The sequence below is a fragment of the Podarcis raffonei genome, chromosome W (assembly GCF_027172205.1).
Source record: "Podarcis raffonei isolate rPodRaf1 chromosome W, rPodRaf1.pri, whole genome shotgun sequence".
NCBI lineage: Eukaryota > Metazoa > Chordata > Lepidosauria > Squamata > Lacertidae > Podarcis > Podarcis raffonei.
Window position 1 is genome coordinate 15,756,840 of NC_070620.1, and position 24,297 is coordinate 15,781,136.

Below are 24,297 nucleotides of genomic sequence, written 5' to 3' on the forward strand. Positions count from 1 at the left end.
CAGAGTCTGTATTCTAAGTCACACAAACTGTCTCTAAGAGTTGCAAAATGAATGCCCAGCCATCTGGTCACAAAAGCAATACAACAAAAAATAAGTATTAAATACAAATTGCAAGCATCATTACCTGACACTGGTACAAAACAAAAAGTTGTATTTGCCTAAATATCAGTGAGCAGAAAGCTTGTGTGTGTCAGTATTGTAATGTCTCATTCTCACATTGCATAATGTTGTTGGTTGCTTTTAATTACTTAATTGATGTATGAGTATGGGAACTATTTAAATGTCTCCTCCCTCTCTCTGCTCTCTGCTCCTCTGCTGAAAAAGAGGGATGTGAGAGTTGTCTTGCTGTTTTGTTATTTGCTTTATAAATAAAACCTTTGATGTTACTATTCCAACCACAGTTGCTTCTGCTGCATTCTGCTGTAAAGGACTGAGTTTACTACAGTGATACCTCGGGTTACATATGCTTCAGGTTACATACAGGTTAAACTCAGAAAATTATAATATTGTGGAAAAGTTCATTTATTTCAGTAATTCAACTTAAAAGGTGAAACTAATATATGAGATAGACTCATGACATACAAAGCGAGATATGTCAAGCCTTTATTTGTTATAATTGTGACGATTATGGGGTACAGCTGATACAAACCCCAAATAAACAATCTCAGAAAATAAGAATATTGTGAAAAGGTGCAGTAGCTATTCAATCCATAACACCTGCAATGGGTTCAGTAGGAAGCACAATCATGGGGAAGGCTGCTGACCTGACAGTTGTGCAGAAAGCCATCATTGAGACCCTCCATAAGGAGGGAAAGCCTCAAAGGGTAATTGCAGAAGAAGTTGGATGTTCCCAAAGTGCTGTATCGAAGCACATTAATGGAAAGTTATGCGGAAGGGGAAAGTGTGGAAGAAAAAGGTGCACAAGAAGCAGGGATGACCACAGCCTAGAGAGGATTGTCAGGAAAAGACCATTCAAACGTGTTGGGGACTTTCACAAGGAGTGGACTGAGGCTGGAGTTAGTGCATCAACAGCTACCACACACAAACGGATCCTGGAGATGGGCTTCAAGTGTCGTATTCCTCTTGTCAAGCCGCTCCTGAACAAGAAACGACGTCAGAAGCATCTTGCCTGGGCTAAAGAAAAAAAAAGAACTGGTCTGTTGCTCAGTGGTCTCAAGTCCTCTTTTCTGATGAGAGCAGCTTTTGCATCTCATTTGGAAACTAAGGACCCAGAGTCTGGAGGAAGAATGGGGAGGCACACAATGCCAGATGCTTGAAGTCCAGTGTGAAGTGTTGATTTGGGGAGCCATGCCATCAGCTGGCATTGGTCCACTGTCTTCATTAAGTCCAGGGTCAACGCAGCCGTCTACCAGGAGATTTTGGAGCACTTCATGCTTCCTTCTGCAGACGAGCTTTATGGGGATGCTGACTTCATTTTCCAGAAGGACTTGGCACCTGCCCACACTGCCAAAAGTACCAAAACCTGGTTCAGTGCCCATGGGATTACTGTGCTTGATTGGCCAGCAAACTCGCCTGACCTGAACCCCATAGAGAATCTATGGGACATTGCCAAGAGAAAGATGAGAGACATGAGACCGAGCAATGCAGAAGAGCTGAAGGCTGCTATTGAAGCATCCTGGTCTTCCATAACGTCTCAGCAGTGCCACAGGCTGATAGCATCCATGCCACGCCACATTGAGGCAGTAATTGATGCAAAAGGGGCCCAAACCAAGTACTGAGTACATATGCATGCTTCTACTTCTCAGAGGTCCAATATTGCTCTATTTGCAGTCCTTGTTTTGCTGATTTCATTTAATATTCTAATTTTCTGAGATTGTTAATTTGGGGTTTTCATCAGCTGTATGCCATAACATCACAACTATAACAAATAAAGGCTTGACATATCTCGCTTTGCATGTCATGAGTCTATCTCATATATTAGTTTCACCTTTTAAGTTGAATTACTGAAATAAATGAACTTTTCCACGATATTCTAATTTTCCGAGTTTCACCTGTACGCTTCAGGTTACAGACTCCGCTAACCCAGAAATATTACCTTGGGTTAAGAACTTTGCTTCAGGATGAGGACAGAAATCGTGCAGCGGCGGCACAGCGGCAGCAGGAGGCCCCATTAGCTAAAGTGGTACTTCAGGTTAAGAACAGTTTCAGGTTAAGAACAGACCTCCAGAACGAATTAAGTTCTTAACCCGAGGTACCGCTGTATCTGCAACTGGGCGTTTAATCCTCAGTGTGTGCGTGTCCAATTATCTTGCCCCCCCTGCAGCTATCTCTGACCCTTGGAAAGCTGCTCAAGATAGTCTATGGACCCCTAGAGCCAGTTTTCAGGGAGCTGCAGATGGGGGGGAGCCATCTTTGAATCCAAGCTCACATACCGAATTTTTTGCTCTATAAGACTTACTTTTTCCCTCCTAAAAAGTAAGGGGAAATGTGTGTGCGTCTTATGGAGTGAATGCAGGCTGCACAGCTATTCCAGAAACCAGAACAGCAAGAGGGATTGCTGCTTTCACTGCGCAGCGATCCCTCTTGCTGTTCTGGCTTCCGAGATTCAGAATATTTTTTTTCTTGTTTTCCTCCTCCAAAAATTAGGTGCGTCTTGTGGTCTGGTGCGTCTTATAGAGCGAAAAATACGGTAAATATTATTTGAAAGAAAAATAAGCCTTACCATTTGTCTACAGTGGTCTTGCCAACATTTGTCTATTTTCTTGAGAAAAAGAACACTGTCCAATGAATCCATGAGGAAGAAGTTAAGAATATTTAACACAATAATTGAGACAACACCAACACCTGATGATACTGTTTTTCTGCATCATTGCTAGAAAATTCATTTTGAAACAAAAGAAACTGTCAAACCCTATTTTAAAGCCTTTGTTAGTTTAGGATATGGCTATGCAAAAGATGTTCACCTAAAAACAGCTAAAAGCATAGAGACCAGAACAATTACCCCACAATTCAAATCTAAAGGTGTACTATGTTGGTGGCACGTTGCCACTAAAATCAGTAGTAGAGTCATGAAATAAGTTAGCTAATCTTCCAAGTTATTTGTTAAAAATTGATGTTAATACCCATAATTTATTCAAAACTTTGTAATCCTGCAATATTGTAAGCATGCGCACAGCCTCAGGGTTATGAACATCAAATCCTGCCTCCCTTGCTCCTTATTGTTTCAAAAGTCCTTGCATTAGAGCCCAGACAGACTTTTAAGACCCATCCTACAGTTTAACAGGGGAGATGCTCAGATGGAAAGAGAGAAACACTGATGTGTGCATCTCTCTGGATTTCAGCCATTATAAAAATGAAGGTCAAAGAGGCTCTTTAGGTACTGAAAAGTCAAGGCTTCCTGGAGCTTTTGGCTGAACACAACCCCAATACTACAAATTCCTATATTTTAAAACTTCAGGGAACATGTCCTTATGAAGCTTGGGGGTATGCAGCTTGGGGGTACTTCCAGATACATTGCTGTCACTGGAGGTTCAGGTGGCCTTGGTGGTACAGACTGCCTTCCATCAGCTGAACCCAGCTGAACCCCTATCTAGACAGGGATAGCCTAATTTCTGTTGTCTATGCTCTGGTAACATCTAGGTTAGATTGCTATAACATGTTATATGTGGGGCTGCCTCTGAAGACAGTTCAGAAACTTCAGCTGGTGCAGAATTCAGTGACCAGTTTGCTCACCGGGGCAAGACAGTTTGAGCATATAATGCCAATCCTGGCCCAACCGCCAATCCGTTTTCAGGCCCAATTCAAAGCGCTGGTTTTGACCTATAAGCCTGAAATGGCTCAGGACCACAATACATCAAGGACCGCTTCTCCCCATATGAACCGACTCAGATCATCTGTGGCCCGTTTTTGAGTGCCTGCTTCTTGTGTTGCCACCCTCCAGGCAATGGGACTTTTCCGTGGTGGTTCCCCATTTGTGGAATGGTCTCCCCATATCTTTAAGTGCCAGGCAAAAACACTGCTTTTCAACAAGGTATTTGGCTGTTAAACAAACTATGGGATCTCAATGTAGTCCAGCAAGGCCAAAATTGTCATTTATTTTTTTTTTGAAATTTCAAACACTCATAACTCAAAAATGGGATGAGATATAAAAATTAACATTTTAGATTTAAACTTAGTTCTGATTGTTATCGTTCAACAAGTGTACAAAATTTTAAGAAAATTGGACATGATGTAAAAAAAAATCATTAAAAAAATGGACCACTTGATATGGAATGACCCTGTTATGCATTTTGTGCTTTTATGTTGCAAACTGTCCTATGATCTTTGGATGAAGGGTGATAAGTAAATTAAATAGATAAATAAAAACAATAATGTTAATAATAGAGGTTCACATAGTACAAGTAAAAAACAACAAGAACCCAAACACACACACTGCGTGTATAGAGTGACATGCATGTTTCTCTGAATTGGGACTTATATTGGTAGGAAAATTATTACAAGAGCATGCTGTATAGAATGCTGCAGAGTGGCTTGTTACCAAAAGTAGATCTGTCTCCTGTTGAAACATTAAAACAAACAATTTGAATATTAATCTCTTCAAGCTTCCTTTGTTTAACCCCCATTTCAAGCAACTGTAATGTATAGTAGTGGGTGGCATTGCCAGTATCCCAGATAATAAGGTTAACTAGGGTTGCCATATGTCTGGATTTTCCCAGACACGCCCTCTTTTTCAGGCTTAAAATTTATGTCTGGACAGAATTTTAGAATGTGGCAAAATGTCTGGGTTTTTTTGTCAACATCCTCCAAGCCTCGTCCCTTGGAGTGCGAGCACTCTCTTGCCCATCCCGTCCCTAGGCGTGCCAGCCTGTGTGTTTGTGTGCATGTGAGTGGGGAAGGGGGAGGGGGAGAGGGAGGGGGAAAGAGCAGGAGGAAGAGTAACCGAGAGACAGTCAGCCACCTCTCAGCACCCGACTGTGGCATCACTTCCCAATCAAAGCCCCCTAGGACAAAATCAGTAGCAGCCTTTCTCTCTCTGGCTCTGTCCCCTCCCTCCCCAGGCACACGTCCTCCACAATCCCCTTCCCCCACTCTCTTTTTCCATCCAACAATCCCTCCCCATGCCGCACAACCACCCTTCTACCCCCTTTTGGGGGGGGCACCCTCCCAAAAACAAGGCTATCTTTGCCTCAGGGAGACCCTCCTTTCCCCAAACTGGGATTTTTTTATTTAATTATCCCCCCCTCCCTCCTTTACTTGCATCTCTGCAGCACATTTTTCCCCAAGTGGGTTTTCTGCTGCAATTTCTGATAGCTCCCCCCTCGCTTGCTCTCCCTTTCTCTGCTGCTGCATTCCCTTGCCCCCCCCTCATTGTGTGGCTTTTTCAGTCCTTTGCCTCCTGCCTGCAGTCCCCCCCACAAGCACTCTCCTCGTCTGGACCCTCTTCCTTTCCTTTCTTTCCCTCTCTCTCCTTCTGTCAGGCTCCATCTTCCTTTATCTTTCCTTTCTTCACTTCCCCGACTCCCTCATCCCTCATCCCTCCAAGGGCTTCCCCCTCCCCCTCCCCCCTCCTCTGTGTCCCTTTTCTCCCCCCTTCAAGTCCAGCGTTCTACCCCCTACACTACGGTGGCTGCCCAGCCTCTGCCTAATGACTTCCTATGAGTGAGAGCCTCATCCAGAGTCTGTCCATCTCTTTAAACCTCTCTCTGCTCATGCAATCTTCTGTTTATTTTAGGGCCATAGTTTAGTGGCAGAGCATCTGCTCTTAATGCAGAAGGCCCCAGATTCAATCCCCAGCATCTCCAGGTGGGTCTTTGGAAAAGAGTCCCTGCCTGAAACCCTGGAGAGCTGCTGCCAGTCAGTGTAAACAATATTGACCTAGAAGTCGGCAAATTTTGCTCTTCAAAATATGGCAACCCTAAGGTTAACCAACCCTCCCCATTCTGTTTTATTTCTAACCAACAGAATAGTTCAATATTTTCTAATCAGTCTAATAATAATAATAATAATAATAATAATAATAATAATAATAACAACAACAACAACAATAACAACAACAACTTTTATTATACCCTGCCCTCCCTGGCCAGAGCCAGGCTCAGGGTGGCTAACACCAGTAAAATTACAGTAAAAACATAAGGGGGGAAACCAATTTAAAATACAGGTTAAAATGCAATTTAAAATGCAGCCTCATCAAAACCATAAGGGGAGGGAAACATAAGGGTCAGACTGAGTCCAAACCAAAGGCCAGGCGGAACAGCTCTGTCTTGCAGGCCCTGCGGAAAGATGTCAAGTCCTGCAGGGCCCTAGTCTCTTGTGACAGAGCGTTCCACCAAGTCGGGGCCAGTACTGAAAAGGTCCTAACCCTAGTTGAGACCAATCTAACCACTTTGCGACCTGGGACCTTCAAAATGTTGTCATTTGTGGACCTGAAGGTCCTCCGCGGGGCATACCAGGAGAGGCGGTCCCGTAGGTACGTGGGTCCAATGAGCCTTATGCTACCCCTTTTCAAGAGCCCAGAGTTACATCAGTCATGACACAACCAGCATAAGAATTCACAAGTAATGACTTTGAATGGTTCTTAATCCATGTGATTCTCATATTGCATTTTACAGGACTTCAAAGTGACACACTGAGTGGTGAAACTCTTTTCAGCCACGTTACTTACTACTCAAAAAGGATATTCTCTTAACTGATGGATCTGTGCTTTGATATGGTCTTCACAAATCTGTCTTAATTGCTTGTACAAATTTTCAGAAATCTTATATGAGCAGAGATTTTCAACAGCCTAAAAAAAGAAAAGGATATATGAAAGTAATCCACAAACATTTGCAGAACTCCATCTGCAATATATAGCTTTTTATTTACACGTCAGCTCTCAAAAGAACACAAGCTGAAATTATTTCTTCCAGGTGAGTTTAAAAAAAACAGGCCTACCTGATGTGGGGGCATCACCAGACAATTACAAGATCAAAGTTAAGAGTTGTATTCAACACTAGTCCTACTCAGAGCAGACCTACCGAAGTTAACGGATTTGGCTTAGTTTCAGGAATTTCAATGGGTGTGTTCTGAGTAGGACTTAGTTGACTATCACCCTGTGTCAGCAAATGTCTTTACAATATCACCACTAAAAATTATACAGACCTAACATGAAATACAAACAGTAACAAAGAAATATAACAGGTTTTGAGTTTACAGAACTGTTTGTAGTCAATGAAATATATACTTGAGGCACTGATCTAGAGAAGCACAATCACAAGTAACATAATTTCAAACCATAGCAAAATATCCCTTGTTATTGGCCACTATCCTGAAAATTCTGAGCACATGGGGTGTGATCCAGATACGTTTTTGAGTAAATACAAGGCACTGCTACTTGCATGCTCCTCTGGAGGAACATGCTCCTCTGATTTTTCCACTGCCTTCACCTTGGTTGCAGCTTTCAACACTACTTCTGATACCATTCCAAAGCAGAGTGATAGCTTGCTGTTGCATGATAGAATTAATGCTTTGAAAGAATTCTGAATGAATAATAATAAATTTTATTTATAATGAATTTATATTTATATTAATTTATTTATTTATATTATTTATAATGAATTTACTTTATTACGTTCACAGACCAGCATAAGCAAAACATCTAAATAAATAGCATAACTGTATCTCTAAGTGGATAATTATTAAATTAATTGGGAGCAAGGACCAAATGTAGATTAAAACATATACATAGAATACTTGATTAAGCATAGATAATGGATGAATAAAAACCAATAAGGAAAATTTAAGAGAGATCAGTTAAAAAAGAACAGCTGTATGGGATGGGGCTTCAGAAGTGCGGATATAACAATATGGGCCTTCTATTTAGGTCTGATTAGTAACATAGACCATCCTTCGGCGAATATCTATCATGGTGGTGCAAAATCTGGCGACGAAATATGTCACTTCTGGGCTTTCGTCCTGTAGTAATAGGGAGGTGTAGTGTTGTTCTGAATGCCCAGGGAACTTACATAGGAGGGGCTGGATAAACCTGGCTCAAATGTCTATGTAATACTGGCAATGAAGAAGGGCATGCTCCGTTGTTTCCTGCTGCCCAGAGCCACATGGGCATTTCCTCTCGTCATATGGTATCTTCCTATAACGGCCTTCCTGTACTGCTGAAAGGAGGGCCTGACAATGGGTCAAGGTGAAAGCCCTTGGTTGTTTTGGTATTTTAAGATTAGCTATGTATGGCATTTGGGAAGTTGAGTATCTTCTGGTTTCGCCAATTAAAAATTTGGGGGACCTGGTTAGGTCTGCCTTTCGTTCTATGTCTACCACACGCTGTTTAATAATGTTTTTGCTTGTTCGTTCCCCATGCTAAGTAAGAACTGTGGATTGAATCCTAGAGTTATTATATTATCCACTGCTCGTTTCCATATCAAGCGGAAATCATCTTTGATAGTCAAGGAAGCAAGGCCGCTCAGAAGGGAGGCTAGTCTCAGCCAATAATTAAGAGTGGCAAGCCGCATTCTGGCCTTGATTCTTATGATTCTTTTTAAAATGTGTTCCAAAGCAGAGTGATCGCTTGCTGTTGCATGATAGAATTAACGCTTTGAACGAATTCTTGTTAGTACTTCATTTCATTTAGTGTGACAGCACCAACACTGTGGAACTCCCTGCCTATTGATATCAGGCAGGTGCCTTCACTGTATTTTTTCCAGTGCCTGCTGAAGACATTACTATTTAAACAAGCCTACCGAGATGTTTAGAAAGCTTGTTTTAGTTTGAATTTGTTATAGCCTACTCTATTATGGTTTGAACTTTCTGTATGTTTTAAATTATGGTTGCAATTTTTTAGTGATAATTTTATTATTTTATCTTTTTTGTAAACCTCTTTGAAAAAACACAGTCAGCAACTTAAGTTCCATATTGTTAGCAATACTGTAACTTGGATTCTACTCCTGGCAACTTTATTTTCTAGCTGTTTCCAGTTACTGATGCATACCCCTTAACTATCTGAAGAACAAGCCAAGATTAGTGCACTAATTTTCATTCCCATTAGCATCACAAGTTGAGTGCTGCACAGCTTGGTAAACACCAAGAATGTTTTATTGTATTTTATGTCCTATTTTATCAACTGCTGTAAACCATATTGACATTTTATAAGAGTGGGCATATATATATATCAGAAGGCAGGTCCACTTGAACTTCCTGACACTCCAGATAGAGGTCCTGTAAAGGAGACTCCCTGTCCCTCTCTTCTGGGATGATTAAACTTCACAACAAGTCTGTACTAGCACACCACAATCCTGAAGCAAACTGGGATGGAAGTGTCCATTCCAACAATAAGACCCTTTGCTTCCTTGTGAAACTGCTCAGCATATCTTGGGTCAGGCAAGCACTGCACCCTTGGAGATGTGCTTTGAAGTGTAGTCTGCCAATCTCTGAACTGCAGGACACTTAAAATTGTGGCCAGTGTTTGTTAAAGCACTACTATAAGCCAATAGTGAACATACCAGAAATCAGCAGGTCAGATTAACATATGAATATTTCTACTGGGCTGATGGAAAAAGTAAATCTCGCTTGACAAGCCCAGAAATGAAATTGTGAAGGAGCTCTTGTTGGTCATCTGAAATGCCATTTGTCCAACCTGAGGTCACACCTCACTGAGTGATTATGAGAGCATTCCCACACTCGAAATCAGGATCTTGTTTGAGGCCCTACAAAGTGGCCTAAAAACATCAGGATTGCTTTCAGTCATGTAGGACTTTACCTATGGTTCTGAACACTACAAGTTTTGACACTTACCTGATAGAGCTCTTCTAAGTTGTACTTAATGGAAGTACTGTTTTGAATAGCTTCTACAGCTTCTTTCAGTTTTTGCCAGGTTTCATCTGTGTAATTTTCAGGCAGTTTAGGTTTATCTGGAAGATATTTTTTTAAAAAGTGTATTTTTAAAGAACATAAGAACAGCTCTTCTGGATCCAACCAAAGGCCCATTTAGTGAGCTTTCAATAGTGACCCACAAGATTTACTTCTGTGTCACTGGGCTACTGCCTGGACACAGCAGTGAGCTTGAATCCTGGTAAGATGGAGGCACTGTGGGTTAGTTCATGTCTGAAAAACTGGCCAATTGCCTACCCTGGATGCGGTTACACTCCCTCAAGGAGGAGGTTTGCAGTTTGGAGGTGCTTCTGGATCCAGCTCTGTCACTGGAGGCTCAAGTAGTCTCAATGGCTAGAAGTGCCTTTTACCAACTCCAACTGGTTTGACAGCTACAGCCATTCCTGGACCAAGAGAACCTGGACACAGCATTTCATGCAGTGGTTACTTTGGGATTGGATTACTGCAATGTGCTCTTGGGCAGGGGGGTTCCCTTGTACTTTATCCAAAAGCTGCAGTTAGTACAGAATGCTGCAGCACAACCGCTGGCAGGAGTGAGGCCTTATCAGCATATAACACCTGTGCTTAGAGGTCTGAACTGGTTGCCGATTTGCTGCCAGGCCAAGTTCAAGGTGTTACTATTAGTATAACGGTAAAGGGACCCCTGACCACTAGGTCCAGTCGTGACCGACTCTGGGGTTGCGGTGCTCATCTCGCTTTATTGGCCGAGGAAGCCGGTGTACAGCTTCTGGGTCATGTGGCCAGCATGACTAAGCCGCTTCTGACGAACCAGAGCAGCACACGGAAACGCCTTTTACCTTCCCGCCAGAGCGGTACCTATTTATCTACTTGCACTTTGATGTGTTTAGGAACCGCTAGGTTAGCAGGAGCAGGGACCAAGCAACGGGAGCTCACCCCGTCGCGGGGATTCAAACCGCTGACCTTCTGATCGGCAAGTCCTAGGCTCTGTGGTTTAACCCACAGGGCCACCCGCGTCCCTCTACTATTAGTATATAAAGCCCTTAATAACTTGGGATCAGTTTACTTATGAGATCACCTTACCCATGTGCCCACTCAACCACTTCATTTGGCAGAATTCAGTGTTTTACAGGTGCCATATAATACCCACACTTCTGTAAGACATCAATCATTTAGGTTTTTTCTACTATCAAGCAGTACATAAATTTGATGTAATAAATAAATAAAAAATAAAACTCAAAACCTAGGAAGAATGTCTGTTTATATGGTTTCTACTGTAAGGGGTTTATGTTTTATTGCTGTAAACTGTTGGGTTTTTTTTAAGATAGCAGCAGTGCTATTTTTCTAGAAAGAGAGGTGCCAGAACTCACCATGAATGCTTCCCTTGCTCTCTTATAATGGCAATAGTACCAACCTGAGAGGTGCAGGAACTGAGTTCCTGTGAGTTCCAGCTGAAACCAGAACTCTCTCCCATCAGTAGCTAAAGGTAGAAGTTCTTTAGTGTTGCAATTTATTTATCCACAGTGGTGACTTCCAAGTAAAACAAATTAAAACCAAACATTAACTCTTAACAGCACAGACCTCTACCAAACTATGACCCCATCAGAGTGGTGAACCAGTTGAATTGGGGAGGACAAAAGAACCATCAAGCCAACTGATTGCAGATCATGAGGACATTCACACTGAACTTGACAGCTTTGCTAATTACATAGGTGTCCTGTAGAAAACTAGGATGCCAATTTTCTTTCATATTCAGACCTATAAAGCATTTATGCCTTCAGAAATATTCTACTATAATGTGCTGTATGCAAAGCTTCTCTTGAGGATTTTTCAGAATCTTCAGCAGGTAGACAATGTAGCAGTCTGTCTCATGGCATGGATCTATCACCAGATGCACATTAGACAAGTACTCCAATACATGATTTTAACTTTAAACCAGTTTCAGGCAATGTATCAATACATGTGACCTGAACACCAGATTTTCTAGTACAGTTGATATCAGTACCAATTCTAGAGCTACCAATTCAGCTAAAGAAATATCCTCATCCTCAGACGTTTGCACACTCTTCAGTTGTGGTAAGAGTGGTGTATATAGAGCAGGCATGTCCAAAGTCCGTTTCAGGGGCCTAATCCGGCCCGCCGGTCAATTTAATCTGAACCCCATGGAAGTACATGTCTTGGGGTAAAATCCTAAAAAAAACACCTCAGCAACCTCAATCCTAAGAAAAGCTCAAGAACTTTGGGGTAAAATTGTAAAAAAAAGTTCAACAATTCTGGGGTTAAATCCTAAAAATGCCCAACAACTTCAGTTCTAACAACAACTTTGGTCGGCCCTCACTCGTGTTCACTTCATCAAATCTGGCCCTCTGATATAGAGGAAGGAGAAGACACAGACTAGATATGCAAATTCACAGCACATGTGTGGTACCATTAATTTGACACTGAGACATTTACCCAAAAGGAGCAAAAAATAATCAAATAGGTGCTCAATAAGAACTGGATTTACATATGAGACAGGAAATACATCTACAGGATTCACATTTACCAGTCAGAAGCAGATTTTTTTTTTAAATGAGTGGAAGTGTCTGGGAAAGGCAAACATTGTTTAACAAAAGGCAACTTGATATGCACTTTTAGGGTACACAAACAGGAATGTGCTTATGATGGTGAGGCCAAAATTACAAAAATAAGGACCACCTGTATTGCTTTTTTTAATAGAGTGAAGGAAAGAAACAAACCACCAAGATATTCTAATTAGCTGTCATTCCCTGAAATAAGATACTTATTTATTTTAAAAGAAAGTATCTTAACTAATGTGCTTAAGAGGCAAAACTGTCTTATGAGACATATTTAAAGACACAAGGGATTTTTCCAAACAGGATACAACAAAGCTCTTCAATGCCAAAGAAAAACATATTCACACCTGCTTTACAGGTATGAGCAGGTATCACTCTAAGCTTTCCCCCTCTTACCCATAAAGGTACCAGAATTAACCAAAGAATAGCAGTTCATGGTCTTTTATTAGCTGAAGTTCAATTTATCGAAGGAACTCCACATTCCCAATTTAACACCCTAATTACATCATGCTGTAAAATTCTGAGGGTTCAGCCAAGATCAACTTCAGCTCCCTCTCATTTTCTGCCTGTCCTTTTACCTGGGACTCAACCAAACACCAGAGGGAATATTTTTGCATCTGTCCATATTTTGTCACTTTAGAAGACCCTGACAGGTTCTCAAATTATAGAGGCAGACAAATCTTGGGGAACACAAAATTCCAGAAAAGGATAGGCTCCTTCCCTTCCCCACAAGATGAATTGCCTCTGGCAAACAACTGTGCTTGATTCAAATTACATTTGTAGAGATGATTGTATCTCTAATGTTTTACCCCAAACCGACTGAGGAAGAAGGAAACGAATGAAGTGCTGCCACCTCATTTCCTGTGTATGGTTTTAGGAGAGGGTCAAGGATGTTCTGCACTATTCTGTGTAAGTACTGTACTACTACTCCAGAGCAGAGGTCCTCACATGCATGATGCAGCCGCAGGGAATGGCACACAGCTTTGCTTGAGACGCTCCACCCACTAACTTATGGAATAGAGCTGTAAAGCTTCACAAAAACTTGGTTTTTCCAAGTTACAGTTTCTATCTATAACTATTTAAAATTAGGCTGCTCTTGACTTTTTCTCTTTTTGTTGTACTTTTAAAAACTTCATATTCCATTACACACTAAAACTGCAGCAAGAAATGGAACCTGGAGCAGGGATGTATAGTGAAGGGGTGTGGCCATGTTGAGGAGGACTGGCTTAATTCTGAATGCCATTGGAGAAGAAAAAACAATCCCTGTTCCTCCCCCTCTAGTCACCAGTTACATGGAGATTAAACCCCACAGAGCATGCCTCTTTTGTGCATTCTATATGAAAGAGCAGCTGACAGTTTTTTGGTTTAGCAAAAAAGAAAGGGCTACACTGGGAGATAAAGTTGTAACAGAGACCTGGTAAGTGGCCTGGCTTCCTCTAACAAAGGATTCCATGTCACAGTGTAATGAATAAGCCCTCACCCATGCAAGATTTCTGCAATATACTGTACAGGCCATCCCTCACGTAGATACATATTTCAGAGATAAAGAATGGCATCATCATGTTACCTTTAAAGTTCTTGATCACTAACTTCTTGGATGACCCAGGTTTACCATTGGCAAAACTGGAAACAGTAGAGGAGGTAGCTTTGGTCAGGCCATTTGTGTGATGTCCCACAGCTACAGAGGAAATTAAGAGACTTTTGTTTTTGAGCTGCTGCTGGGAAGACTCTTCGGCCATCTTCACATCAAGTCCAAAAAGGTCCAATGAGTCCTTAAAGCACAACTTCTTCTGCAGGTGATGGTTGGAAGAGACCCCAGATGAAAAAAGGGAGGTGGTAGTAGTAATAATAGATGATATGGAGGAGTTGCTTCTGGAAAGAAGGGAGGAGCAAGAGGAGATGGATTCAACTTCTCACTCGATACTGTTGCTATTTAGTTTTCTCTTCTTGGAGTTGCTGCTACTAACATCAGTGGCAGGTCTGACCTCCTGCTGGGGGGAAGAGAAACCTGTGGGGAACATGAACACCAGTGAGGTGAACAGGCTGAATGGCATCAAATCCTTCTGCTGTAAAGGACATGCAAAAAGAGCCCCAGAGCAGGTCAGATTACCTCTGCCTTGTGGTCCAGGTCCAAAGAGAGAACAGCTGCTACCTTGTTAGACGGATCCCCTCCCTTGTCTTTCCTCTCAGGAGGAACCCTTATTGGCCCTTCTGTCTAAGATGTTTGCTTCCCCCAAAGGGGCGGGAAGGTCTCCCTGGCAACCCTACCCCGACTCTTGCAAGGTTCTATCAGCAACTCATGGCCCCTCCGCAGCTCCTAGAAGGAGGGTTCTTTCAGTCTCTGCCTGGTTCCTTGTCCGAAACCGCCTCTCTCCTGAGGGGGCAGCGGAGAAAGGAGTCACGCCCCCTTTCCCCCCACCTCTTTCGCGATCCAGAGAGGGGAAGGAGGTAGCTCTGCCTCACTCATTGTTACTGTCAAAACATCAGCGCAGTGACAAGTGAGTCTAAAGGATGGCGGCACATCCGGCCGCTCGGCAAACTGGGAGTCCACCCTCCCCAGAAACATTTGCCGGGTAGCTCGAAAAAAGCTTCAGGTTTTTCGGCCACAATCTCACTTAGGGTGTGGAGAAATGCAGTGGGCAAGCCGGCTCCTGCCCTCTTTTCCGCGCTCATCCGCTCACTCAAACAAACAGACATTAACTCGCTCGCTTCTGCTTTTTCACCTACCTTCTGACCTACCGGAAGTGATCATATTACCGGGCGTCTGCTGCGTCTCTCGAGCCCAGTGATGAGGCTCGGGTTCGTTGGGAAGCCTCACGCTCCAGCCCGTTGAAACGTTTCTTTACGTAAAGAGGTGGGGCTACCGCCGCGCTGTGGCTCTTCCGCAAAGTGTTGGTAGTGGGTATCATGAGGCACATCACATGCTGTAGTAGCAAGCGTGGTATTGCTCGTACTACTAGCTGCGATCCTTCCTCTCTTTCTTTTCCTCCTCCCTACCACTCGAATTAAGCCCTGTGGGTTTTCTTAACTGAGTGGATAAAATCAAGGGAGGAGGGCTGGGCTATTTCTTGAGAGCAGCTTCTTTCCCTGCCTAATCTTCGCTTTCTCTTTGTTCATTTCGGTGGGTAGAGTGAAGAGATGTGTCCCATACCCCCTTAAACACTGTACCCAGTACAGCTTTCGCCACTCTTTTGTTGAACACTGTCCAACCATCTCGTCTTCTGTCGTCCCCTTCTCCTTGTGCCCTCCATCTTTCCCAGCATCACGGTCTTTTCCAGGGAGTCTTCTCTTCTCATGAGGTGGCCAAAGTATTGGAGCCTCAGCTTCAGGATCCATCCTTCCAGTGAGCACTCAGGGCTGATTTCCTTAAGAATGGATAGGTTTGATCTTCTTGCAGTCCATGGGACTCTCAAGAGTCTCCTCCAGCACCATAATTCAAAAGCATCAATTATTTGGCGATCTGCCTTCTTTATGGTCCAGCTCTCACTTCCATTCATCACTACTGGGAAAACCATAGCTTTAACTATACGGACCTTTGTTGACAAGGTGATGTCTCTGCTTTCTAAGATGCTGTCTAGGTTGGTCATTGCTTTTCTCCCAAGAAGCAGGCGTCTTTTAATTTTGTGGCTGCTGTCACCATCTGCAGTGATCATGGAGCCCAAGAAAGTAAAATCTCTCACTGCCTCCAATTCTTCCCCTTCTATTTGCCAGGAGGTGATGGGCCCATTGGCCATGATCTTCGTTTTTTTGATGTTGAGCTTCAGACCATATTTTGCACTCTCCTCTTTCACCCTCAATAAAAGGTTCTTTAATTCCTCCTCACTTTCTGCCATCAAGGTTGTGTCATCTGCATATCTGAGGTTGTTGATATTTCTTCCGGCAATCTTAATTCCGGCTAGGGATTCATCCAGCCCAGCCTTTCGCATGATGAATTCTGCATATAAGTTAAATAAGCAGGGAGACAATATACAGCCTTGTTGTACTCCTTTTCCAATTTTGAACCAATCAGTTGTTCCATATCCAGTTCTAACTGTGGCTTCTTGTCCCACATAGAGATTTCTCAGGAGACAGATGAGGTGATCAGGCACTCCCATTTCTTTAAGAACTTGCCATAGTTTGCTGTGGTTGACACAGTCAAAGGCTTTTGCATAGTCAATGAAGCAGAAGTAGGTGTCTTTCTGGAACTCTCTAGCTTTCTCCATAATCCAGCGCATGATTGCAATTTGGTCTCTGGTTCCTCTTCCCCTTCGTGCATAAACTTGGATTACTGTGATGTTAAAAGGTCTGCCTTAGATTCGTATCGAGATCATTCTATCATTTTTGAGATTGCATCCCAGTACAGCTTTCGCCACTCTTTTGTGGACGATGAAGGCCACTCCATTTCTTTTACGGGATTCTTGCCCACAGTAGTAGATGTGATGGTCATCCGAACTGAATTCGCCCATTCCCGTCCATTTTAGTTCACTGATGCCCAGGATGTCAATATTTATTCTTGCCATCTCATTTTTGACCACATCCAACTTACCAAGGTTCATGGTTCTTACATTCCAGGTTCCTATGCAATATTTTTCTTTACAGCATTGGACTTTCCTTTCGCTTCCAGGCATATCCGCAACTGAGCAACCTTTCAGCTTTGGCCCAGCTGCTTCATCAGCTCTGAATCTACTTGTACTTGTCCTCCGCTCTTCCCCAGTAGCATGTTGGACGCCTTCCGACCTGAGGGGCTCATCTTCCAGCGTCATAACTTTTATATGCCTGTTGTCTTTGTCCATGGAGTTTTCTTGGCAGGGATACTGGAGTGGCTTGTCGGTTCCACCTCCAGGTACTCTCTAGCTTTCTCCATAAACTAGTGCATGTTTGCAATTTGGTCTCTCGTTCCTCTTCCCCCTCGAAATCCAGCTTGCAGTTCTGGGAGTTCTCGGTCCACATACTGCTTGAGCCTGCCTTGTAGAATTTTAAGCATAACCTTGCTAGCGTGTGAAATGAATGCAATTGTGCGGTAGTTGGAGCATTCTTTGGCACTGCCCTTATTTGGGATTGGGATGTAGACTGATCTTCTCCAATCCTCTGGCCACTGCTGAGTTTTCCAAATTTGCTGGCATATTGAGTGTAGCACCTTAACAGCATCATCTTTTAAAATTTTAAACAGTTCAGCTGGAATATCATCACTTCTACTGGCCTTGTTATTAGCAGTGCTTTCTAAGGCCCATTTGACTTCACTCTCCAGGATGTCTGGCTCAAGGTCAGCAACCACGCTACCTGGGGTGTACGAGACATCCATATCTTTCTGGTATAATTCCTCTGTGTATTCTTGCCACCTCTTCTTGATGTCTTCTGCTTTTGTTAGGTCCTTACCACTTTTGTCCTTTATTATGGAAATCTTTGCACGAAATGTTCCTTTCATAGCTCCAATTTTCTTGAACAGATCTCTGGTTTTTCCCATTCTGTTGTTTTCCTCTATTTATTTGCATTGCTCGTTTAAGAAGGCCTTCTTGTCTCTCCTTGTTATTTTTTGGAAATCTGCATTCAATTTCCTGTATCTTTCACTATCTCCCTCACATTTTGCTTGCCTTCTCTCCCCTGCTATTTGTAAGGCCTCGTTGGACAGCCACTTTGCTTTCTTGCATTTCTTTTTCATTGGGATGGTTTTTGTTGCTGCCTCCTGTATAATGTTACGAGCCTCCATCCATAGTTCTTCAGGCACTCTGTCCACCAAATCTAAATTCTTAAACCTGTTCCTCACTTCCACTGTGTATTCATAAGGGATTTGATTTAGATTGTATCTTACCGGCCCAGTGGTTTTTCCTACTTTCTTCAGTTTAAGCTTGAATTTTGCCATAAGAAGCTGATGATCTAAGCCACAGTCAGCTCCAGGTCTTGTTTTTGCTGACTGTATAGAGCTTCTCCATCTTTGGCTGCAGAGAATATAATCAATCTGATTTTGATGCTGCCCATCTGGTGATGTCCATGTGTAGAGTCGTCTCTTGTGTTTTTGGAAAAGAGTGTTTGTGATGACCAGCTTGTTCTCTTGGCAGAACTCTATTAGCCTTTGCCCTGCTTTGTTTTGATTTCCAAGGCCAAACTTGCCAGTTCTTCCTTTTATCTCTTGACTCCCTACTTTAGCATTCCAATCCCCTATAATGAGAAGAACATCCTTCTTTGGTGTCATTTCTATAAGGTGTTGTAAGTCTTCATAGAATTGGTCAATTTCAGTTTCTTCAGCACCAGTGGTTGGTGCATAAACTTGGATTACTGTGATGTTAAAAGGTCTGCCTTGGATTCGTATCGAGATCATTCTATCATTTTTGAGATTGCATCCCAGTACAGCTTTTGCCACTCTTTTGTGGACGATGAAGGCCACTCCATTTCTTTTACGGGATTCTTGCCCACAGTAGTAGATGTGATGGTCATCCGAACTGAATTCGCCCATTCCCATCCATTTTAGTTCACTGATGCCCATGATGTCAATATTTATTCTTGCCATCTCATTTTTGACCACATCCAACTTACCAAGGTTCATGGTTCTTACATTCCAGGTTCCTATGCAATATTTTTCTTTACAACATTGGACTTTCCTTTCGCTTCCAGGCATATCCGCAACTGAGCAACCTTTCAGCTTTGGTCCAGCTGCTTCATCAGCTCTGAATCTACTTGTACTTGTTCAGTTTCTGTTAATTGGTTCTCATGGGAAACTTACAGATTCTGGCTTCACACAATTAACTCAAGGCAGTGTCAATTTACTCTTGGCAGAAAGCCAAGGTCAGCTTGACCTAGAAACTACTTACTCTGATTGGTTAACGACCAGCACTCAACTCTGTTATCTAGGGATTGCTAGCACAGTGTGATGTTAGGTGTCAGGGAACTGCCATCTGAGACGCAGGAGGTGAAAGGGCTCACGGAGGGTGAGAGAGACCATTCAGCTGAGGAGGGGACCAGCAGGGGGAGAAGTGGAGTTCCAAGGGAAAGTGAGTCGGAGGGGGGGCTCAGAGACACTTCAAGCGAGAACAGTGGGGAGGTTTCAGGACCTCCTGTAGGGACACCCACTCCTCGCCGGAAACTGTCACGCCGAGAGTCCAGAAGACGCGTTTCCGTTAAGGAGCTTTTATGCTGGAAGAAGTTCCGTAAACGCCCACTGTCCGATTCAACGAGCGACTGATGGAGCCATGCTTAAGGAGCTCCGTCACAGACAGAGGTTTGTGGACTTAGCCAAACTCTGAGGGACTAGGATTTTACGCACAAGCAGCTCACCATCCCATCACAGCAATCGGACAGTCCCTGAAAGCAGCTTGTGCAGAGAGGCATCATGAGCAACCCAGCCGGAGCCGGGGGAGCAGGAGGAGCTGGAGAGGGTCCAAGCCTGGAAGAAAGGTACAGGGTGTTGGAAGTCCAGCTAGCACTGCAAACGGCGAGGCTAGAAGAAAGGAGGGCGCAGGATGCAGAGAAGGCAAAAGGCGCTACACTAGCAAGAAAGATGCCAGGATTGGTGCAGAAGTTTGGGGGGGACCCCAGGAACTACCAAGCCTTTAGGACAGAGATGCAGTATGCTCTCGAACTGCAGTTTAACGACTTTCCCGACGAGGCATCGCGAGTGGCGTTTGTGATTGGCCATCTCGAAGGGGGGGCGAGAGACTGGGTTAGACCCCTGATGGCAGGGAATAGTGAAATGCTGAAGGACACGAGGAAGTTTTTTCGCGCCATGGATTTGATGTTTTCCAGCGAGATTGAACAGGGACTGGTGCACAGACAATTGATGGCTTGCAAACAGGGGAGCCGATCGGTTCGTGAGTACTGGACTGAGTTTACAATGTTGATACATAAATTGGGATGGGACCTATCGGCGGAACCCATTCAAATGCTCTTTGAAGAGGGGCTTTCTTCGGCGGTGAAAGACAAACTTTCCCGGGCGCCCAGGGCGGAGTCTATGGACCAGCTGACCAAATCAGCGCTGACCATTGGAGCGCGCCAGGAGGCAAGAGCCTTGGAGAAGCGGGAGGGGAAAGGAGAGCGTTGGAGGAATTTCCGCATTCCAGAGATTCCAGAGCCAAGTTTCCCGCCAGGAGAGCCGATGGAAGTTGGAACAGCGCGCGCGCGCGCAGTTTCAAATCCCAGTGAAGGGAGGAAGAAGGAGGGAAAGAGCGCCAAGAAATGTTATCTCTGCCAGCAGCCAGGTCACTTTGCCAGAGTCTGCCCGCAAAGAAAGGAATGGCAAGGGATGGCGGGAGCTGTTGGGGGGAAGGAGGAGGGAGTCCAGGAGCCAGTAAAAGCCAACGCCTGGCTGCCACCGTCAGGGCACTGCAGCCAGGCCAAGGAGCAGTAAAAGTGCCCACTCCGGAACCTCCAAGACCAACCCTAGTATTAGAGGTGTTGCTAGAGCTGGCAAACGGATACCCACTAAAGACAAAGGCGCTGTTGGACTCAGGCAGCTCCTGTAATTTTATGAGTAAGGAGTTTGCAGCTGAACACCAGATACAGACACTCCCTTTAAGCAACCCCCTGCAGGTGACCACGATCGATGGGAGGGAGCTGTTGGGAGGAGAAGTTAGCCTACAGACCGTCCCAATGGTTATGAGGGTGGCCAGGCACACCGAAAGGATAGCGTTCAATGTGGCCACCCTGGGAGGGGCTCCCGTCATTTTGGGAATGAGCTGGCTAGCGTTGCATGACCCGCTAGTGGGCTGGCATCAGAGAGTGGTCTCCTTTGGGTCAGCACATTGCCTGGAACACTGCAGAGAGGGAAAGGTGCCAGAAGGGGCAAAAGCCTTTCTAGCAGGGACGGAAGGGGCGGACAAAGGGAAGGTGCCCAAACAATACGCTGACTTGAGCAAGGTCTTCAGCGAAAGGGAAGCAGATAAACTACCACCGCATAGAGACTTTGACTGCCAAATTAACCTGGTCCCTGGGGCCCAGCTCCCCGTGGGCAAGCTGTACGCCATGTCAGACAGGGAAATGCAGGAGTTAAGGGAGTTTATTGATAAAAACCTGAAGAGGGGCTTCATCAGAGAGTCCAGAGCGGTGGGGGGGAGCCCAGTGTTTTTTGTGGACAAAAAAAACACGGATAAACCCAGGCTTGTAGTGGACTACCGGCGGCTAAATGCCGTGTCAGAACCAGTGACTTTCCCCATGCCCAGGATTGATGACATTTTGACCAGGGTGAGGAAGGGAAAGATATTCACGAAACTGGACCTGAGAGGGGCATACAACCTGATACGAATAAAGAAAGGGGATGAATGGAAAACCACCATGTTCACCCCTTTGGGGGCTTTTGAATATCTCGTTATGCCATTCGGATTGCAATCAGGCTCCGCCTGTTTTCAATCGCTCATGAACCATGTCCTGGGACCTTTGCTCTACAAGAATTGCGTGGCCTTCCTCGATGACGTGCTGATATATTCAGAGAATGAGGAGCAGCATGTAAAGGATGTCAGGGAAGTGCTGAGCCAGCTGCAAGCAAACCAGCTGTGGGTGAAATTGGAGAAGTGTCAGTTTCACACCAAGGAGGTGGAATTCCTGGGGTACCGCTTATCAGACAAGGGATTAGCCATGGATCCAGGCAAGGTCCAGGCGGTGCTGGAATGGAAGACACCGAAAACGAAAAAGGATGTGCAAAGGTTCTTAGGGTTTGGGAACTTTTACCGTAAATTCATCAAGAACTTTGCCCACTTAACGGCTCCCATCACGGACTGTCTAAGCAGCAAGAAGAAATTCGTTTGGACGGCGGAGGCGGAGCAAGCATTTGAGGAATTGAAAAGGGCATTCGCTTTGGAAGAACAGCTCCTGCATGTGGATTTACAAAAACCCATGAGAGTGGAAACTGATGCCTCAGACCGGGCGGTGGGGGCGGTGCTGCTTCAGCCAGGGAGCAATAAGTCGGAATGGAGACCGTGTGCCTTCTTTTCGCGTAAGCTGAACAAATCCGAGAGGAACTACACCGTATATGACCGAGAACTACTCGCCATTCACGAAGCGTTCCGGAGATGGAGACACTTACTAATTGGCGCACAGCATAAGGTGCAAGTGTGTACGGACCACAAGAATTTGGAGTATTGGAGAACGGCACGAGTGCTCAACCAACGACAAGTGAGATGGGCCCAGGAGTTCTCCAAATTCCATTTTGAAATCTGCTATGTGCCAGGTCCAGAAAACATCAGATCGGACGCTCTCTCTCGCAAACCTGAATATTTGGAGGGGGAGGGAGCGCCTGAAGAGAGACATATTATCCCAGAGGACCACTGGGTGTGTGGGGCGGCCTGGGTGGGGCAAAGAGAACTGGTAGAGGGAACGGTAAATGATGAATACGCCCAGGATAAGCTCAGAGGTTTAAGGAGAGAGGGAGAAGACCCCGGAGGTTTTGAAGAAAGAAACGGGGCATTGTATTACAAAGGGGCACTATATATACCCGAAGGGGAATTGAGGGGGAGAGTACTCAAACAGCTGCACGACAATCCCACAGCGGGGCATTTTGGGCAACACAAGACCATGTGGTTGGTGACCAGGGAGTTTTGGTGGCCCAAGGTGAGGGAGGATGTACGGGAGTATGTGAGAAGGTGTGACCAATGCCAGAGAGCCAAAGGAGAAAGGCGGGCACCAGCGGGGTTATTAGAACCGTTACCCACACCAGAACGACCGTGGGAGGCGGTATCGATAGATTTTATGACTGATCTGCCTAAATCCCAGGGGAAAACCGCCATACTAGTCGTAGTAGACCTGTTAACTAAGATGGGTCACTTTGTAGCTTGCTCACATGCAGTCACGGCGGAAGAGACAGCGAAATTGTTTGTAGAACATATTTTTAGGCTGCATGGCGCCCCCTTGAGGGTGGTCTCCGACAGAGGGAAACAGTTCACGTCCAGATTCTGGAGGAAACTTATGAGCTTGTTGCACGTAGAGGTCAACTTTTCGACTGCCAGGCACCCTGAGACCAATGGGCAGGCGGAGAGGGCAAACGGTATCCTCCAACAATACCTGAGGTGTTATGTCAATGACAGAGAGAACGATTGGGTCGAAAAGTTGGCGCTAGCGGAATTTGCTTACAATAATGCAGAAAATGTGTCCACCGGGATGAGCCCCTTTTTGGCTAATTATGGGTGCCACCCCAGGGCGTTTCCAGGGGGAGGAGGGGAGAGATGGAGTGTCCCGGCCGCCGAACATTTTGTAGAAGAAATGGAAGCGATCCATCGTCAACTCCAACTCAACTTAGAAAGGGCCAAAGAAGAATATAAGAGGCAGGCAGACAAGAGCAGAAGGGAAGGTGAAACCATTAGGGTGGGGAGTCAGGTCTGGCTATCAACCCAAGGGTTGCCGTTCAAGGGGGGTTGCAAGAAATTGAGACCCAAAAGATTGGGACCATTTGAGGTCATCCAACAGGTCAACCCAGTGGCTTTCAGACTCCGGTTACCGAACCACATGAAACTGCACCCAGTATTCCACAGGTCATTACTGTCACCATATAGGGGGGAAGGTGAAGGGGTATCCACACGGGGCCCAGCCATAGAAGAAAGGGAAAGCAGCAACCATGTGGCGGAAATCATCGACTCCAGGTGGAAGGGTAATCAGGTGGAGTATTTGGTCGCGTGGGAAGGGGAACCGGAGTCGGAAAACACCTGGGTGACGGCAGAGGAGGTCCGTGACGAGATCTTGATCGAAACGTTCCACCAAAGGTTCCCCAGGAAACCTCAGCCAGTAGCGAGGTTCCGGAGGGAGTACTTTGGCACCACCGACGATGAGGAGGAACTGGAAGGATTCAGGGAATCGGAGTTGGAAGAAGGAACAGACTCCGATGAGGAGGAGTACTTGAAAACCGGAAACAGCAACAGGTGGAGGGAAGTGTTCGAAACTTCGGAAGATGAGGGAGGTTCCTTCAGGGGTTTTGCTCCCTCGCCTCCCGCAGAGGAGGGGAGGGAAGGGGGTGAAGGGGGCCCTGGAG

At 44.8% G+C, this 24,297-nt stretch overlaps 1 protein-coding gene across 2 annotated transcripts in view; it reads right to left on the reverse strand.

The window, feature by feature from the left end:
* LOC128406025 (cullin-4B) overlaps positions 1-14,359 on the reverse strand; it is a 175,708-nt gene extending 161,349 nt beyond the window's left edge. For both annotated transcript variants that reach the window (XM_053373079.1, XM_053373078.1), the window contains exons 1-4: positions 13,942-14,359; positions 9,745-9,860; positions 6,642-6,745; positions 2,684-2,753 (exon numbers count right to left, since the gene is read on the reverse strand). In XM_053373079.1, coding sequence (XP_053229054.1) covers positions 2,684-2,753; positions 6,642-6,745; positions 9,745-9,860; positions 13,942-14,113 — 462 coding nt within the window. In that variant the 5' untranslated portion in view covers positions 14,114-14,359. The remainder of the gene's footprint in view (positions 1-2,683; positions 2,754-6,641; positions 6,746-9,744; positions 9,861-13,941) is intronic.
* Positions 14,360-24,297: the final 9,938 nt, after the last annotated feature.